Source organism: Centroberyx gerrardi, chromosome 7 (genome assembly GCF_048128805.1).
Source record: "Centroberyx gerrardi isolate f3 chromosome 7, fCenGer3.hap1.cur.20231027, whole genome shotgun sequence".
Taxonomy (NCBI): domain Eukaryota; kingdom Metazoa; phylum Chordata; class Actinopteri; order Beryciformes; family Berycidae; genus Centroberyx; species Centroberyx gerrardi.
Window position 1 is genome coordinate 12863894 of NC_136003.1, and position 19757 is coordinate 12883650.

The following is a 19757-nucleotide window of genomic DNA, read 5'->3' on the forward strand; positions in this document are numbered from 1 at the left end:
ACATCTAAAACAGAAATTTACTTGGGTGGCTGTTTACCGAGGTGGGCCAACTAAAATTGCAATCAATATTTGAGAGAGATGGAACAAAAAAAGACAAAACAACGATTGAACAATGCCAATGTCACACTTTATTACTTTTCATTGTTTTTATTCCATCTTTATTATCTCATAGCCTCTTGGCTTGACCTTGTGCTTGGGAGGGTGAGCTTTCTTTCTCTCTGACGTCACACCAAGGATGTTATGTGACTTGGTGGGTTCACTGCTATCAGTGACAGAAATGCTGATTTTCACTTTTGAGTCCAAGAAAACCATAATGTCCCATTTTATATGGCTTCCCAGGTTTGTTGACCTCAACCTGCTTGAACCTCATGGCACCTCGGACCAAAATGTATCTCTCATGCAATGTTTGCAGGGCAAACATTAATGCAGTCTTGGTTAAAATGTCAAATGTAATGTTATAATTCACAGTCATTTTTCGTCTACATGACAAATAGGCCCCTCTAACTGCTAAGAGGTGTGTGAATTGCCACAGCTATTAAGTCTTTATAAAGTCGTATAATTCATGAATATAAAAAGCTTCCTACTGCCATTATGGTCTATGGCTGAGACGGACTGTAAAAACAAGATGTCATGTCGTTTCCTCTACTGTGTGAATGTCTTTCTTTCTGCCAGTTGTGTCAAACAGCGCCCCCAGTCCTCCGTCCTGCCACTTCAACTCATACTCCTGTAACTTAATATAGGTTAACGTATGGGTAACAATGTGATAATGCAATGAACTAGCCGAAATGGTAAAAATAACTTTCCATACACAGAGTCCTACTAAGTTTTACAAAGTGTTGCGTTCGCTTCCCGTTGGGTGTTTCTAGAAGATTTTACATGTGAAAGTAGAGAGGGGCGGAGTTAACAGTCTCCTCTCTGCGCGAGAGACTGAAGGACAGTGAAAGCCACTGTTTGTCATTTTTGAACAACACAGAAAACTATTTCCCTCTTTCAAGAGACAATGCGACCATGAGAGATGCACAGACACATCGACGGAGAGAGTGACGCGTAGTAAATCTGCTAACCGGGATTCAAAACTGCAGTGGTACGTCAAGTTTCTCTTTTTCTCGCTGTTGAGGCCCTAACGTTAGTCACCGAAGAGTTACACGTATTGTTTCAACGCTGTAAAAAACACAGGTGTTGTTTCCTATGGCTTGTTTCGACTCTCATAATACTTCAGAATGGAAACTTATATCAGCTTCAAATTGATCCAAGTACCTTCTCTGATGCTACAATACTGTACAAGATCGTTGAGTAGCTAATTTCTGTGTCAGCTCTGTTATGAATATTTAGTCATTCCTCAAAAACTTTTACATAAAAAGGGGTCAACAATTAGGCTATATCCTTCTGCTTCTCCTTCTTCGCCCCCTTCCTCTTCGTCTTCGTCTCCTTATTCATAACTTATACTACAACGAAGCCAGTTTAACCCAACATAGATTAAATTAGCCCCATGTGTTTGTAGCGGATGATGTAACATACCTCTTTACTCTACATCTGACCTTTACTCAGCTGATGTCAGGTGAACTTGATTTTGACAGGCTCACAGTGTTACAGTTGGTCTGATGTGTCATTTTGGTATGTCTGTGTTTATCTCACAGGTTGCCGGTGAAAGAGCTTCAGCCATGGTGCAGGAATACCAGTCGCCCGTACGGGTCTACAAGCACCCATTTGAGTTAATAATGGCGGTGAGTTGTGTGTTTTTCTGTGGTGGCTGTTGTTGTTGTTTCAGTTGCTGTCAAAGACAACGCTGTTTGTTGTGCTGCTGCTGCTGCTGACACAAAGGATTTGCCAAACCCATACTCTCATGCCATTCATTTGTACAGTTTGTCAGGGCCACGGTCTGGCTTATGCAAGTTTTTCTCTACAGTAAATGCAGTCTGACTAAAGCTCCAAACATGGTCTTTTTACAGAGTAATTATATAGAATAGAATAGAATAAGTTAATGTTGTTCTTATAGGTGGATAGCCACAGACTAATTAAAAATCACCTCATTATCACCATATTATTATTACGACTGAGAGATAGGTGAATATAACACAACAATGGGTCATGAGCGTCATTACTTGGCAGGAGGTCTTCTAATCCCAGATTTGTGAAGAGATCTTACATAAATATGCTTGGGACAAAGGAGTATTTGTTATATCTATTGTCTGGGCACTGTGGCTGTGACCCTCACACTCCTTAAGCTTGTTCTACTTTTGCACTCATTGCACATTTTTCTGGATGAGAGCGTCAGCTACTTGTCTAAAATGTAAAACGTAGAGCGCCACAGGACTCCACTTTGTTTAACCAAGAGGACGCCTTTATCCCTGTCTGCAGCTCAGGGTCATCTACCTCGTTCTTGATGTACAAATGCTGTGCTTTTTTGTCTAGTGATTGATAGGATAGGACACACTCTCCTCTCCTCTCCTCTCCTCTCCTCTCCTCTCACAGCCTGGTGCAGTAGTTAAATACAACAATCTACAGAGGACATACTGTGAGAAAGCTGCTTATGAAACTTGGCATCTGTTAAACACTTACCCCGTACTCATGATATGCTTCAGCAGTGTATTCCAGGCCAGGCATGAAGATATATTATTGTACCATCTGCACCTCCATTTGTAATGCTGCTCTGGTTTTTTATGTCTTGTTTTTTTCTGTTGTCGTTTGTTTTCTTGTCCCTCAATGATGCTTAATGGAAGCTGCATTATTATTCTGAGAGTGTGTATCACCCAAGACACGACTTGTGTGCTTCCTTGATGTAATAGGTCCTCGAGTGATATATGTATGATTGTTTAAGAAACCTTGAAGGAAAATCCACGCTAATACAATTAAACACTGTTTAAAAAAACAGCTATTGGCGTACCTTGCATTTATGGGTCCATTTTGTAGTTTGGTGGTGTATTTTTCGTATTCCCATGGATAACTGGCCAAATGTAAATGATAAGACGTCATATTGAGATATTTCCAGCGCAGCTACAGCGGAGTTTAATAGCAGAAACAATTTCAGCTATCTAAAACATCAATGGTAATCATCAGGTTTTGGTGTCAGACCCTCCGAATCAAACAGCTTCTTTCTAGACCATTTTGCACCGACATTCAGCAATCATACAGGGAGAAATCCATCTTAGAAGAGGCAGAGAGACCATTTTCTCCACCCACAGTAGCCTCAATAGACCAGAATGCAACACAGCCACAAGACATGTTGCATTTTGTGTACCGACTGTGACTCTCGCTTTGTCTCAACAGGAAAAATTCTCATTTCACTATCGCTCTCGCTATCGCCCTCTCCACCTACACATACAACCACAGCTGAATGCAGCAAGTTCACCGGGGGTTTTCTCAAGTCACGCTGTAGAATGTAGAAAAGAAAGTAGAAAATCACTGACTGAAATAGAAGTAGACGAGGCAGGTTGAGGGAAAGTGGGCACACCAAAAAGTAAATTACAACACTTCAGCAGTCACAAAATGACTCCTGGAATGCACTGAACATCACAGATCGATGATTTTTCCTTTAATAAACTATAAACTATAAAGTATTTGATATGGCTTCAGTTGGCTGGCTACTTTTATGCCAAATGGAGATCCCTGATTGTATAGTCATGTTTTATATAGTTTTTATATAGATTATATAGTCATGGATTTTGTGATTCTGTCATCATGATGGCAGAAATCTGCCACTGAATCCACTTTGGGAGTCCCTCGTAGGCAGATGCTACCTGGCCTAACAGCTTCTGAGGAAACGCTGCGCAATAAGGATAAAAGTAATTTCATTGTGTACACCTTGTTTTTCCGTCACAGTCAGTCTCAGTTATATTTTTACCCAGTTTTACAGACTGCTCTATAGTTGTTTCTTGTTCTTTGTTGTTATCTATTAAGCCAGAGGGTTTTACAATATCCTCAAAGCAAGTTAAAGACCGTAATGCCGCTGTGACCGTTTGCTCTGCAGACTGTGTCGCTAACTATATCTGTGACTCTGTCACCACACAGCCCAAGTTGACACCCACACAAGCCTCATTTGATACCTTTTCATTAAACATCTGTCACAGTAAATTACCGGTCTAAAACTGCAATACAGTCACTACAAGTTATTGAAAATAGCCTCAGAAGCAGCCTTTTGTGAAGAGAAAATAACAGCTGCTATGAAAATGCTTCAAGATTCAACAGTATAATGGAGAGAATCCAGTGAATAGTCTACCACCTCCAACGCTCCCGTTCTTTCCCTAGGTTTTCTCATTAGTCTCCTGAGTGATCCTGCCTCTGACAGCTATTACTCCAGCTAACAATCCTGACCCCAAATCCTCCTGACCGCTGCCCTGGATATTGGTGAATGCTTTACCAGTGACGGCAATGTTCGCCCCTTGATGACACATCCTAATGACTTTCCTGGGTGTTTATGTAATAGCAGTGCGCTAGATTTGTTTTTTTTATATATAGGGAGGCTGCATGGTTCGACTAACTTTAAAATTGTGCATCGACTTTGGAAATGAAGTCACATTCACATTGTTTATACTCCACACCCACAGTTAGAACATTATTGGCTTGCTAATGTTAAGACTGATAACAATAAAGACATAGTGGAAAAAATGTTGGACTTAGACAATACTTTTTAGTTTAGTAATTGGGCGTTTGAATGTCAGACGTTGTTTTCATTTAGTGTTGTGAAGGGAGCCATTGACGGTTTAGTCAGTGGAAAATGTGCTTAGTCAGCTATCTAACTGTAGCCTGCTTGTTGTTTATGCTCTATGCTTCCTTTATGTATGGCTGTGATGGGGATAGTTAGGAAAATGGTTACAGTCCGTCTGCGATCAGTGAAATGTGTCTGTTCATGTAGAGAGTATCTGTTACACAACACCAGCTAATACTGCGTATTTAACAAGCAAGTCTTTTCCATCAATTTGCTTAGTGAATGACGTCAGTGTTGTAGCATCTCATTGATTAGATTACTCACATGCAGTGCTTTATCGATAAGGGGCAGCGTGTGTGTGTGTGTGTGTGTGTGTGTACAGTGTGTGTGTGTGTGTGTGTGTGTGTGTGTACAGCGTGTGTATATGTGTCTATGTGTTGCTGACAGACCAGACAGCACTTAAGTGTTAATTTAGAGACGAAAAATAGGGGTAAGTTGAGAAAGTCTTGCTCTCCTTCACTTGTTACTCTATACTACATTAGAATTCCTTTGGTCAGTTTCCCACAGTTTTAATTCAAATCTTCAAACTCTAGTCTTTTGAGCTAGACTGGATTATTGTATAAATTTACTTATTCAGTACTTCAGTAGTCTCATCTAGGATTTAAACCACCTGAGAACATTAGCATTTGTTTTCTAGCCCTTGAGAGAAATGTGCCTTTTTGCAGTAATTGATACTGACATTGATATGAATAATGCTGAAATCTGATGCCAATGAGTGGTGGATTGTTCTGCAACACAAAATGGACAGCTGTCCAAGTCCTGGTGGTCACATGGCCTGGATCCTGCCAGCGCCCTCTGTGACCTGACGGGAGCCTGCGAAAGCTGCACAGCTACTAAACACACAGACTGAAGACTAATGGGCTGCTGCTGTGAGACACATAGACAAAGGTCCAATAGTTCACAAATCCTGGACTGGCCTATAGGCTACTCCAACTACAGACTAAGCACCAATATTGACAGATGAGGCCCAGTGCAATTGGCTTGGGCTGATGGTCATATGTTATGGGCCATAAAACAGAAAAGCAACAGCAGCCTGTTGAAGGCACCACAGCCGCAGGCTGTTGTTTTGCACATAACCCTAAACATTAACTTTTAATGTGTATTTCATATAATCCTCTAAAGCCAATAACCATTAAATATGACCTAACCTGAGAAATCACATGCTGTAAATTCTGTATCGTAAATTACTGCTATCACATTACCTTTATCTGTTTTGCTCTCTCTCTGTCCCTCTCAGGCTTACGTGAGGAGGTTCCCTAAGTGCCCCTTGATCCCAGTGTTTGTGGACAGTGAGGTCATCAGTGAGAGCCACAGTGAGGATGGATCCACCCTAGTAACTGAGAGGCGCTGTATGGTGGACGTTGATGCCCCACGACTCCTCAAAAGGGTACCTCTCCTCTGACCTTTTACCAAGCAAGTTGTCAACTAGCACATCATGGGTAATAGGTGGCCTGACCCACTCGTGATGACCAAGCATGTGAAGAGACTTTTACCCCCTCTGCAGCAGTTTTCAACTTTTCACAAAGGCGTGAAAGCAATAAGAGGAGCTATAACCATCATCATGTTGTTTCCGCTTGCAGATAGCCGGTGTGGATTACCTGTACTTCATCCAGAAGAACACTCTGAACCGCAGAGAGAGGACGCTGCGCATCGAGGTCCACAACGAGACCTTCTCCAACAGAGTCATTGTCCGTGAGCTCTGCAACTACTCGGTCAGCCTCAGAATTAAACTGGATTATTGTATATACGTACTTTCTCTTTCATATATTTTTGTGGTAACTCCATTTAATTTTTCCCTTTTTAGCTTAACTGAACATTACCCCCACCAGCCTGATGCACCAGTCACTTTAAATTTAACTATATACAGTCACTTTAAACCTGCAATAAGCGATTTCAGACCCTGTAACCAATCCTGAAACTAACGTGTGCTACGTGGAGATTTCCGTGAGACGTAATGATATAAACAAATAGCCACACACGCGGACCAGCTGTGTTGTTGTTTTCACCTCTTTCCTAAAGCTTGTTGTCAAAGTCGGCCCGAGTAACGGCGAATCGATGAAGCGAGCGAGTAAACGTTTTCAACCAGTAAACTTGCTACCTGCCTCTTCACTTGTCATTGTGGGACATGTAACCTTCAGCGGGAGAAAAATCTGGCAAAGCGAGACTGGTAACGGGCAATATTTCTCTGTAGGTACGTTTAGTAGCTTTGCTGTGTGTGTTTACAAAATGTGTTGCGGTTTCTGTCACCCTCTAGTGGTCTGAAAAAATCGCTTAGTGTAGCTTTAAATCCGCGACTCAGTCAATACTGGAGTATTTGAATTCTGTCACTTGAAACCCACATCCTGTACTCCCATAAACCATGTAATCCCTGCTTGATTCATAACCGAATATAACTAATGCTGAAGTACCTGAATTACTTTGCATAAGTCACTTAACAACTACTGTTAATATTGCCGTACGTGAATCTACTTGAATACATAATACTTGAATTGTACTATGTTGTCTTGATGCATTGCTGTGTTTGGTATTGTCCCTGCTGCTCTTGTATTTATTTTTGCTTGGATTGTGTCATGACATCAAGAACATTTTTGATTCAGTGCGCACTTGTGTAAGATGGACCGGCAATAAAGTGAAAGATGAAGTTGAGTTCAGCATCTATACTGCCTGGATTATCACACTTTTGTCCTCTTCCATAGGTTCATCCTGAGAACGAGGACTGGACGTGCTTCGAACAGACGGCTAGTCTGGATATTAAGTCCTTTTTTGGCTTTGAGAGCTCGGCAGAGAAGATAGCTATGAAACAGTATGCTAGTAGCATTAAAAAGGTGTGCATCTTTGAGCTGAGTCTCATATTTCGGAATTACCCATATATATAAACTGCTTACATTTGTATTTGTAGAAAATTACATAGTTTGCCTTTGCATATGCCTACATTATTTGTATTTTTTGATGTGGAGTTGTATAGAATAAGGATATGAGATGTGTCATCCATGCTGACCCCGATCACCTAGCCCAGTTTGTTTCAGTTGTGTGTGTGTGTGTGTGTATGTGTGATAATCCTCCTCACATTTGCTGACTCTGCCATGTATCCTGCACATTCGTGGCCCTGCACGTGATTTTGTCTGTGTGCTTGTGCAAGTAAACCTACTGTATTTGTCCACAGTGTCCACACTAGTCACATTAACGCACAGTTTCATGGCCCCCTCCTCTTGTAGGGTAAAGAGATTATTGAGCACCACCTCAGAGAGCTGGAGGAGGAAGGAATAACTTACATACCCCGTTGGACCCCACCTGTTGTCCCTCCAACTGCCACCGCCAGGCGCCAGCTGCCACCCGTCTCTACTGCCAGAGCCATCCCAGTGCACAATGCCAGGGATGGGCTGTCCAGTAAGGACCCTGCCAGCCCCACAGAGCTGCTGGCTGGCTCCCCTGATGGTCAGTGTACTCGCTAGTCACAATAAACCACAGAATGGCAGCCAATGCATGACACAGAAGCACAGTCTAAAGGACGTGTGCCATGCATACAGTCCCAGTCTGTTGACCGGTACACAGTGCATTCTGCTCATGCAGCGATCTGCTACACTGAAAGGACAGAAATATTTTTCAGAGGGGGAGAGTAAATAGCTACAAGCTACAGCCACTCTAGTTACTCTACTTGAGTTGATTTGAGTAAAAGGTTCTCAAGTATAATTACGAGATGATTGGTAGCCTCTATCTCACACCAGTGGTTATGTTACTGCTAGTGTTTCTCAAAATTAAGACCACATTTCCCATAAACCCTCTTGCTACTTGTCCCCCTTCCCCTCGCTGGCGTCACTCCACATGTGTTTGTTCTCTCTTTCTCTTTACTGAAGAGGATAAACATGCTAGAAGTGATTCTTCATGTGTGTGCTGTATGGCACACACATGGTGGCACACAATGTAAAATGCAGTGTAGAGGCGGGTAGAGGTTGCCAGTCTTCTCAGTGATGCTCTTTTTTGTTTATGCTAATTATACCAGTTTCTCAAAATTAATGTGGTAATAATTTAATGATGTTAGAATGCTGTGCGCCTTTAAACTCTCACAGTTTTCACTATATATTTGTTGATCTGAGCCAAAAAGGAACCATCCCCAAACCCGGGGCTGATAATGACCCATTAAATCATTTGATTTGACTTAAGTAAAATTTAACTGCCAGTACTTCTATTTGAGTAAAATATTGCAGCACTTGTTTTGTTCCTGCTGAAAATGCACTGTAGACTGAAGTGTAGAATGCCTGATATCTCCATTTGATGCATGCAGTATGTGCTAACTTTATACTGTAAATGTTTTGCTTGCAGACAAGTTGGATGCAGATTACATCAGACGTTACCTTGGTGATTTAACGCCCCTGCAGGAGAGCTGTCTTATTCGACTGCGCCAGTGGCTACAGGAGACCCACAAGGGCAAGGTCGCATATCCACAAACTTCTATACTTATATACACAAACTTTGTTTGCATACAGAGCAGTTTGTGCACCTATGTAAAAAACACACATTTGTTACATTTATATTACAACCTATGCTAACTTCCAGTTCAGTTCAGTTTAACAGCTGTTTCTTCCAAAGGGAAGTTTGTGTTGCAGCTAACACTCACAGAAATCTACAGAGATTGCAAATAGAAAATAAGAAGCATCCAATCAATACTCTAATTATATAGGCTGCATGGCTCCTGAGAAACAACAATTAATTCAGTTCAGTTGATTATAAATTTGTGCAAAGGTCACATTTGTGGCTTGTTTGGACACATTTAGAAAATGTATTGCACAGGGATTATTAATCACTTTCTACCAGCCTGAAGGTTTGTGCTAAGGGCTTAGCTTGAAACTCTGCATTGGAGTGGTGACCTATGCGCTCCAGGGAAGATCAAATGTTACAGAGGATCTACTTCATTCTCTCTGCCCGTTATGTTACAGATTCCAAAGGACCAGCATGTGCTGCGTTTCCTGAGGGCCAGGGACTTCAACCTGGACAGGGCCAGGGAGATCTTGTGCCAGTCGCTCACCTGGAGGAAGCAGCATCAGGTGGACTTCCTGTTAGACTCCTGGGAGCGCCCACAACTGCTGCAGGACTATTACACTGGAGGCTGGCACCACCATGACAGAGGTACAGTCTGAGTGATGCTTTCTGCCTTCCTATTCCATGCTTAATTTATCTCATTTTCCATTTAGTTTCACCAGGATAAACCACTCAATACAGATACCGGTGTCTAGGAAGTTTTTATATCACTATATGGTTGTTCAGACAGACTGCAGCACTGAAGCTCTCGCTGTGAATGACACAAGCTGAAAATTTACTTGTGGGCTGCAGCTGTTCTGTAGTCAGTGTTGATGTGTTATGGTTTCTCTATAGTGAAAGTGCACACTCACGTCAGTCAGCATAAGGAGATAAAATGACACATGTTAATGATTGACTGGGAAGTCCGCATGCCATCTGTCATGCCTCCCATGTTTGAGCATGAGACAGTGCTTTTAATAGTCGCTAGCTGATGCACCAATCAGGTTAGGGTTAGGACTTCTATACAGGAAGTGCCTTTTGAAAGTTCCCACGCTAAATCAATATCTGTTAATAAATACCAACCTTTACATAGACGACTGGAGGCATAGAGTAACAGTCTCTACTATGAATAGAATCTGACTCATTCTACCTATTGATTTTACTTTATTATACAATCTGTCTGTGTTTCTCTGTGTGTGCGCGTGTGTGTGTGTGTGTGGTCCATGTCTGTGTGGAATGTGTTCAGATGGGCGTCCTCTGTATATTTTGCGTCTGGGGCAAATGGACACTAAGGGCTTAGTTCGAGCCTTGGGAGAGGAGGCGATGCTGAGACAGGTGATTTGAACACATTCATAAGATTGATACCCTAAATACAGGTATACATAGACACAGACACACAATCATTTCCTTTTACAGTAACTTAAGTTGTATTAACCCTACAACTTCATGACTGTGACCCAGGTCCTGTCCATCAACGAGGAGGGACTAAGGCGTTGCGAAGAGAACACCAGAGTCTTCGGTCGACCCATTAGGTGCCCACAGTACCAACATTAATTCATCTGTATTGAAGCTAACCTTCTGTCAACGTCCCGGGTTGATTGGTTAGGTACATGCGTGTATGTATGGTAATGTAATGTCTGTGTGACTCTGTCTGTTAGCTGTTGGACCTGCCTGGTGGACCTGGAGGGTCTGAACATGCGTCACCTGTGGAGGCCCGGGGTTAAGGCTCTGCTGAGGATCATCGAGGTGGTGGAGGCCAACTACCCCGAGACCCTGGGCCGCCTGCTCATACTGAGGGCGCCTCGAGTCTTTCCAGTGCTCTGGACACTGGTGAGAACAACTGGCTGCACTTACACTTCATGTACATAATCATCCGACCATGCAAGAGTGCATCAAGTTGCAGGTCTGAACGCACAAAGATTGGATTTTGCTGATATTGCCATGGTTGGCTTGCATCGTGATAGGAATTCTAAATAGTCTGGGTGCAATATAGCCACAATATGCATATGAGCAGTACAAAGAAACGGAGAGGAAGAGCAGGAAAAAGTACTGCCAACACAAATTTAAGTAATTACAGCCATGCGATATGCAGATATTTTCAGGCCAAGAGATAAGATGAAACTTTAATGATCCCTGTGGGGAAATTAGGTCGTAGCAGCAGCAAATGTAATAGGATTCAGCAGGGAAATAAAGATAAGTATAGCACAGAAATAGAATATAAAAATAAGCAATAAAAAAATAATGAAAACAATAAAACAGAATGTAAACAGTTATGGCTTTATATAAGCGTACGTGGGTGGCAATTTAAACATGTTAAGTAGACTGTATTGGTTGGACATATGGGCAGTTACTTTCAGTTGCTTCATACAGTACAGATGTTACTAGCAGACACGATCGCTTACACAAATATGGATACAAAATTGGAAATGTGTGTGTATATATACAGTATATATGTAAATAAGTATGTATAAGTAATGGAATATTACATGATCACTGTATACAGTATGAAATGGTAGAACTATTATGAAAATATCATGAATATATAATAAGTTTATAAGTGTGGATGCGTAGTGATGTCATTGCATCAAATCATATTGTTATGACCGTAGCTCATAAACTACATTGAAGCGACGCACAGTGAGACCCACCTATCGTTATTTAAGTCGACTCAGACCAGTGAAAGATGTTGAAATACTAGCCTTGCTCAAAATATGAAGCATTCATATGCATGGTTTAACAATTTAACAGCTGAACAGTTTGTGTTGTCTAATATGCAGTTGAAATGCTTTCAACTTTAGTATCAATTATTTAATAAATGTGTCATTGTTGTTTGATAAATGAGGCTTGCTCTCTCTCTTTCTCAAACATGAATAATTAAGGTTTGGATTAATTTATACAGTTCATAATGACTGGACCTGCTGCATGCTTTAATGATCTTTGTTGACTGTTTTTCTTGACGCCTCGTTTCCAGGTCAGTCCCTTTATTGATGAGAACACCCGTAAGAAGTTCCTTATTTACGCTGGTAACGATTACCAGGGTCCAGGAGGCCTGGTGGACTACATCGACAGGGAGGTCATCCCTGACTTCTTGGGAGGGGACTGCATGGTGAGATGTGGACTTCAACGTCATTTTCCTGTGTGCTAGTTTTATACGCAACATAGGCACAGTGAAATAATGTTGATATATTGTAGACCTCTGGCCATTCTCTTGTGCTCCTTTACTGTGAGTTTCATGAAGGTTTTGAAACTTTGCTCGGTACTTGAGGACACAAAGCAGCATTTATTGGTACATTTTCCCTCACCGTACTATGCCTTTTGCCCCTGAATCAAATTCAGAGATTAAAAATCACTTGTTCCTCATTATCCCTGTACTAATTTCACTGTTGGGCTCACTCTCCAGTGGGACTTCCCTGAGGGCGGTATGGTCCCCAAGTCTCTGTACAGGACAGCAGAGGAGCTGGAGAGTGAGGAGAACCGCCTGTGGACCGACTCGATCTACAAGAGTGCCAGTGTCTTCAAGGGAGCCCCATATGAGGTAAAACCTCAGCTTTTACAGCTGCCTCCCAGATCTGAATGTGGATGAATTAGGCAAAAGACATTGCTTTCTTAAGTGTGTTAAGAGTGCCTAAAGGTAAGAGCAAGGGGGCATTTTGGAATAGTTCCATTTTCTGTGAAAGGTGGATTTCATTAAACTGTGGATTAGGGTGCCGCCTGCTGGAACAAAACTACACTGCAGGCCTGCAGCAAAGGAGAGACCATATGATTAATGGCCAGCTGTCTGCTGTTCTGTGTTTCCAAACCCTTTGCATCCTCCTCCAGCTGCTGGTGGAGATCGCAGAGGCCTCCTCCGTCATCACCTGGGACTTCGACGTGTGTAAAGGAGATGTGATCTTCAACATCTACCACTCCAAGAGGGCACCCCAGCCCCCGAAGAAAGACGCTCTCGGGGCCCACGGTATCACGTCCCCAGGGGCCATTAATGTCCAGCTGATAGACAGGAACTGGGTGCTGGGCCAGGACTACAGCATGGTGGAGAAGGCCCTCACCTGCAGGGAGGGAGAGAGTGTTCAGGTCAGAGGCTGGAGAAGAGTTCGCCGTATGAGCACAGAACTGTAACACCTGTTTTCAGTTATTTTCAGGAGTACAGAGAGCTTTGGTTTCTGTCTTTTTTTAGCATTTTCAACTCTGCTTTTGTTTCAGTGCCACTATACAGTCCTGTATGCTGTCCATTGCACCACCATCACAGCTGGTAGTCCTCAGCCTGACCCTGCTGCTCTCCTGTGTTTTGCAGGGCTCCCATGTAACGCGCTGGCCCGGCTTCTACATCCTCCAGTGGCGCTTCCACAGCTCCCCAGCCTGCTCGGCCTCCAGCCTGCCTCGTGTGGACGATGTGCTGGCCTCTCTGCAGGTCTCCTCCCACAAGTGTAAGGTCATGTACTACACCGAGGTACTGGGCTCCCATGACTTCAGGTCAGTTTATTCTTTACATTGAGCTTTTTCTCTGGTCCCAAACTGTGTTGTCTAGCATACTGGAGCTGTCTCCCATGAACACTGTGCTGCTATAGTGTGGGTTTTGATTTCTCTGGGTTGATGTTTTCTATTAAAGTTTGCTAGATTTGTACTTTCTGGACTTGCTAAATTTATGACATTGATGTATTTAAAGATTAAAGGACAATTCCAGCGTGATTTGAGTTTTTTCTCATTTTTTATATTTTCCATCCCTTAAATAGTGTTTATGACATGAATTGCGCCACAATTATTTTTATAATTTATAATATGTTTTCTCGGGCTCATTCACTCCCATTCAATTCCAAACAGCATAGAAATAAAACTTTCAACTTTCTCTGCGGTTACGTTAGGACCCACCTTCTGTCAATCACAACCCAATCAAGCAAACAGACAAACCAAAGCAAGATGCTTCGCCAGCTATAGTCTGTAAAATAAACTAAATAAATTAAAGCTTGGTTTTACACAATTACAGCTTAAAATTGGAGTACATTGCATTATTTAGACAGCGTTTATGGCAAAATGTTTACTTCAAAAACTAACATGAGGGAAAAATAGCAAATATCTCATAATGTGATAAAAGCACTGGAATCAACAGTGATGTAAAACAGTAAGGGAATGCAGGAAATGAGTAAAAACTAAACATTTCTTTCTGTCTCTGTTTCTATATTTCTAGGGGTTCCATGACCAGTCTGGAGTCGAGCCATAGCGGCTTCTCCCAACTCAGTGCCGTTACCACTTCCTCTAGCCAATCACAAGCCAGCTCCACCATCTCAAGGTAGCATCTGGCCAACAGGCGTCCAAAGTTGGCAGCACCGTGAAGCTTAAGAGTTCAGTTTTGAACTCCTTGTCGTCTGGCTCCGACTGTGCCTTTTGCCTTAAAAGAGCGGAAGCTTCACGCTGATACTCGCTTGTTAGTATTTGACCTGACAGTGGAGGGTGAGAGGGCTGTTGTGGAAATGGTAGACATAGTTTTCTCCTTTTTGCCATTTGAGTGGAACAGTTCCTCTCTGATCTCGTCTTATTACATGGCAAAGAAGCACTTGAAGATCCTTTCTGTGCCTTAGATGACTGATTTCTTATTTTGTGTTTTTGTAGTGATAGTATAGCAGTATCTGATTTGTAACTAGATGTGTATCCATGAGGGTGGCATTACAGGAGAACATCCACCAGGTGGGCATTTGTTGAATAAATAAATACAAAAGGAGATGCCTCACAAACAACAGTGTTGTCTACCAAATACCTCGGTTATTAATACAACTGCTCTCTCTTTGAGGGGGACCACCATGAATTTAACATTTATTTGAGAATATAGTAACAAAGCTATATTTTGTGCAATACAAGGAGCCCATAGGGTTCTGTCACTGAAGTTGTTCTCATTCTCCACAAGATGTCAGTGTACTCTATGACTGGAACTGCTCGAAAGTCTCCTGCAGTGAACACATTGGTGTTTCACTCACAGACTTCATCAGGCCTTCTGTTGTACCCAAAGGATTCTAACTGTTTAAATAAAGATTTCAACACAAGAATTTGGATTGATGTGACCTGTAGACTGTTGTCATGGTGCTGAATTTTGAGAAAGTGGTTTTGTAAGCTATCCAATATACAGTACATTCTACTATTTTAACAGGGTGGCGCTCCAATAATGGCCACTGCATTTTGGCTTTGTTGTTTGTAAAATTGTTCTATAACAATTTTGATTAACAGGAGTGATGGGCTATCAATCATTATTACATCAATAGATGAGCTGTTAATATGAAATCCTTTGTAAAACATGCAGTACACCCTCTAGATTTCATGGAATGTCATTTTTGGGCTTGTTAGGCATAGTTGCATATTTGCAGAGCTTTCCAAGGCAGCTAATTTGAATGCAGTATAGTGCAACCTCTGTGTTCTGGCACAGAGGCAGGCAGACAACTGTGATTTCCATAAAACTTTAATTTCCATAAACTTATCAGATGCTTCTAGCTAAAGTCGAATTGAATTCCCCATGTGCTTGACTCCAATGCCCCTGCAGGTTTGTGTCACAGTGTTGCTGCTTATCCCAACACAACACAACACAAAGACAGGTGGACAGACTTGCCTGGGAGGCTGACCCAACAACAGCTTAACTTCCTGCTGCCTTGTCAGGGTTGGTAGAAAGAGGAAGTGCACTGACTTTGCCAGGAGCTTGTTTACTGAATTACTCAGCCTGGTGTAATGACCTCCCAAGACACACATTGTCCACATAAATAGCAGCGCCACATTCTCCCGATAAGCCTAATTTGTCAGCTAATATTAAACTTCCTGCTTCTTGAGCAGTTATGCGATTGAATGCAGAATTATTTTACTGGCCTTCACTGGCTTGAAAAATAAGGTCAATTACGCTGGCAACAATTGTTTGTAAATTGAATATTTCTTATATAGTGTATCAAAACCTGCAGGCAGCTCATACTAGATAGTGCTATTCGATATTCCTTCTGTAGCGGCCCATTCTTGAGTATACACAACCTTGTGAAGGACTGCTGGTGGCCGGCCAAGAGCCACTAAGCCTTGGATATTGAATTATGGATACATTATGAGTGTAGTACCCCCCCCACACACACACACACACACACACACTAAAATAAGATTTATTGAAAGAATGATTAGATGTATTTTTGTCACATTCGTAAGCCACGATGTGTAAAAACATTTGACTAACTTTGTAAAATGAATACTTATTGAAACGTGGCACATCTAAGAGTGAGTCCCAGAGAGCCTGTCTTCTTTGATGTTTCTATCCTTGCGAACAGGGGGACTTTAATTTGTTGGTTTTGAATCAACAGGACGATGCATGATTGACAGTGGTGGCGAGTAGTTGAAGTAGCAGTATGCGTTTTCAAAGCAACATGAAGCAACTAACAGAGTTCCAAAGAGACAAATAGTTGGTGCCTTAATTGCTGGTGCGTCAGTCACAAAATGAATACTTGAAAATCATGATAAAATGTCAAACATGGACAAACTGCATCAGCAAAGAGAAGCAGTGGTCACAAGTTGAAGCTCGCCAACAGGGACAGATGGACACTCATCTGGATAGTTGCTAAACACCACAAAACTACAGCCTCAAAGATGACCACAAAATTAGTTCAACACCTCTATGAATAGTCTCAACAAAAACTGTATGTGGTGAAAGTAAACTTCACAAAGCTGGTATGTATGGCAGAGCTGCAATTTGAAAACGGCTTGGATCCAAGCGGCCAACGTACAAACATACATAACCTGGTGTAAGGAGCACAAAACCTGCACCTGAGCAATGGAAAAAAGTAATATGGCCTGTGGAATCGTTTTTCACCCTTTTTCCTGAATCCAGATGGATTTACGTTTGGAGAAAGACGCAGGATGGCTTCAGCCCACAAGGTCTGCTGCTAACTGTTAAACATGGTGGTGGATGTGTGATCTGTAACGGTCTGGCCAGCCAGCTCACAGGAGGAGACCTTTGCATACTCTGCAAGGTCATATAACAGCCAAAAAATATGAGGTTGTCTTTGTAGTGTTTTTTGCTATTTGGCCACTTTGGAACTCTTCCTTCTCTTCCTTCTTTGGAACTATTTTGCCTCATGCTGCTTTGGAAACTGACATAAAATTTGTGATTGTCAGACCTTTTAAAGCTAACATATTCATTCAGCTTTATGATTTGCCTGTGTAGGTGTCTTTGTAATTTCAATGTAGTTACTTGAAAGTTAAAGTCATTTTTTATGTGGTATTACCATTACTTTGTCCACCCCCTGTAGCTACGCTAGCTAGATGTGAGCTGCAGGGTGTTTAAAAGAAAAAGCCCTAAAACGCTTTAAAACTGCTATTGGTGCTGTACCTTGTATTTCTGGGTCCATTTTTTTGTTTGGTGGTGTATTTTCTTCATCCCTGTGAACAACTGCTTTAATAGCGGAAAGGCAGAAAGATTTTTAAATATTTAAAACATCAACAGTAAACGTCAGGTTTTGCTGTCAGTCCCTCAGAATCAAAGAGCATCAGCTTCTTTCTCGACTCACCATTTTGCACCGATGTCAAAACAATCATACAGGGAGAAATCCAGCATCTCGCTCTCTTGCTCTTGCTATTCCCTCCACCTACACGTAAAACCCACAGCTGAGATGCAACAAGTTCAGGCACGTTTTCTGAAGGCTGTCAAAAGGCATTCTGGGAAAATGTAGGAAATCGAACTGAAGTCGAGGTAGACGAGGCAGGTTGAGGGAAAGTGGGTACACCGAAAAAGTTTATTGCAACACTTCACCACAAAATTACTCCTGGAATGCATTGACCATCACAGATAGATGATATATAAAAGTATAAGAATATCTGAGGATGGATTTGGGCCTGTGACCAGAAGGTTATAGATTCAATCCCAGCAATAAGTGGCAAATAACTGGCTGACCAAGCACTCTCACCCCATTGATGATATACACAAGCTGCATGTGTGTCAGGGGAACATTCGCATTAAAATCATATGTAACATTGCAACCGGGGTCTCTACAGTTCTTTATTCTTGGGTGAGCGCAAGAATAATAACTGCAGAGAATAGAACTGCAGAGATAATATGCTGCGGAAATAGTCTCAGTCAGACTTCTTGATAAAGATATAAACATCCCAGCCATCACTGGGAATATGTACATAATAATGAATCATCTACTCTCAGCACTCCGGTGTTGGTGCTAGAACAAAAGGAGCGCAGGTGGGGTGGGGTTTGGGGGGCATGTGGGTAATCAATGGGGCTGGGTGGGTGTTTTTTGTATTAACTTCTCTCAAATGGCAAAAGGTAGAGAGGCTAAATAATGTTCCCTGCTCCACTGTGCCCACTTCTCCCTCCTCTTCTGGATCTAATTGAAAGAACGGATGAAAGGGAGCTGATCCATTTTCAGACGTCCATTGTAGCAGCACTTAAAAAGTGTAATCGGTCAAAATCAAACGTAAGCCGAAATTCACTTGCCATCCATACTCTCCATCCTTTTTAGGGCAACCTTTTTTTCTCCGAAGCTCACGCAGTTGATTTGATCACATTAAGAAAGTTTAATCAGACATAGGGTTATAAAGCCTGACTCCTGAGTGTGGATCCTCATTAAAACCCAAGCCTGTGTTTCATTTGCTTCCCTCTGACAATCCTGACCTTCCCACTAATTGAAAAGGAGAGCACTGGATTAGTGGGCGCTAAATTATTTTTAGGGGCCTTGACGAACTGGAATAGAAACTTTTCAAGCCGTCCATGTTTGTTTGGGAATGTTTGTGTGTCAATATGCGCAGCTTGAGGTGAGGTTGTGCTGTTTTACCATGATTTGTGCAACATGAAAAATATAGTGGATGTTTAATGCCTCCTCCATACGAGTTGTGGGCCTGTCTATTTAACTAATCTCATATAGGCTGGGTTGGAATTCATTTTCTGACTTGATGTACTACAAGGCCTGATTAATATGTCCGCAAACAGATAGATACAGTCACGTCTATTTATCTCTGATGCCATCTTCACGCCATCTCTCATATCTTCCAACATTGATTTTCGCCACAGCACGAGAGGCCATCAATCTACCCTTAATTTAGACCGATTTCTGAGCGCTGCCCTCATTTGCAGTGAACTGTCACGGCTCTGCTTAAGTCATAGGTTGTTTTCATTGGTTTCCGAACATCAGCCCTGGTTTTATTTCTCTGGGGTTTTCTTGGCTCGCTGCTTTTTTGACTTGACATTTCCATTTCTCTCCCCTCTGAACCGACAATGGACTGTGCAGGTCAGGTAGGCTCGCCCTCCTTAAATGTTACGAGGGGAACAGACATTTATCCATTCGAGAAGACATACAGTATTGCTCTTTAGCGCAGAATGCCAAACTTTGCTCATGAATACCCTTTCAATAGTTTCCCGGACTTGATGGCTTGTGAAGAGACGATGCAATTTAGAGATGCATTAGGGAATTTACAGCAATGTTTAACCAGTCTCTCCTCTGGAAAGCAGCCCGATTTGTACTGTCTAATGACAATCCAAAGCCAATACTGATATAAAAAGAAATAAAAAGCATATTATGATCAA

General features: G+C 42.0%; 1 protein-coding gene across 1 annotated transcript; it reads left to right on the forward strand.

Moving 5' to 3' along the window:
• Window positions 1-901: 901 nt before the first annotated feature.
• Window positions 902-15255, forward strand: sec14l1 (SEC14-like lipid binding 1). Its single transcript, XM_078284839.1, has 16 exons — window positions 902-1084; window positions 1638-1724; window positions 5943-6092; window positions 6286-6417; window positions 7402-7530; window positions 7921-8140; window positions 9026-9135; window positions 9640-9829; window positions 10467-10555; window positions 10682-10752; window positions 10879-11050; window positions 12192-12326; window positions 12621-12755; window positions 13040-13291; window positions 13512-13690; window positions 14403-15255. The coding sequence occupies exons 2-16, from the start codon at window positions 1662-1664 to the stop codon at window positions 14506-14508; spliced, it is 2133 nt and encodes a 710-aa protein (XP_078140965.1). The 5' UTR covers window positions 902-1084; window positions 1638-1661; the 3' UTR covers window positions 14509-15255.
• Window positions 15256-19757: the final 4502 nt, after the last annotated feature.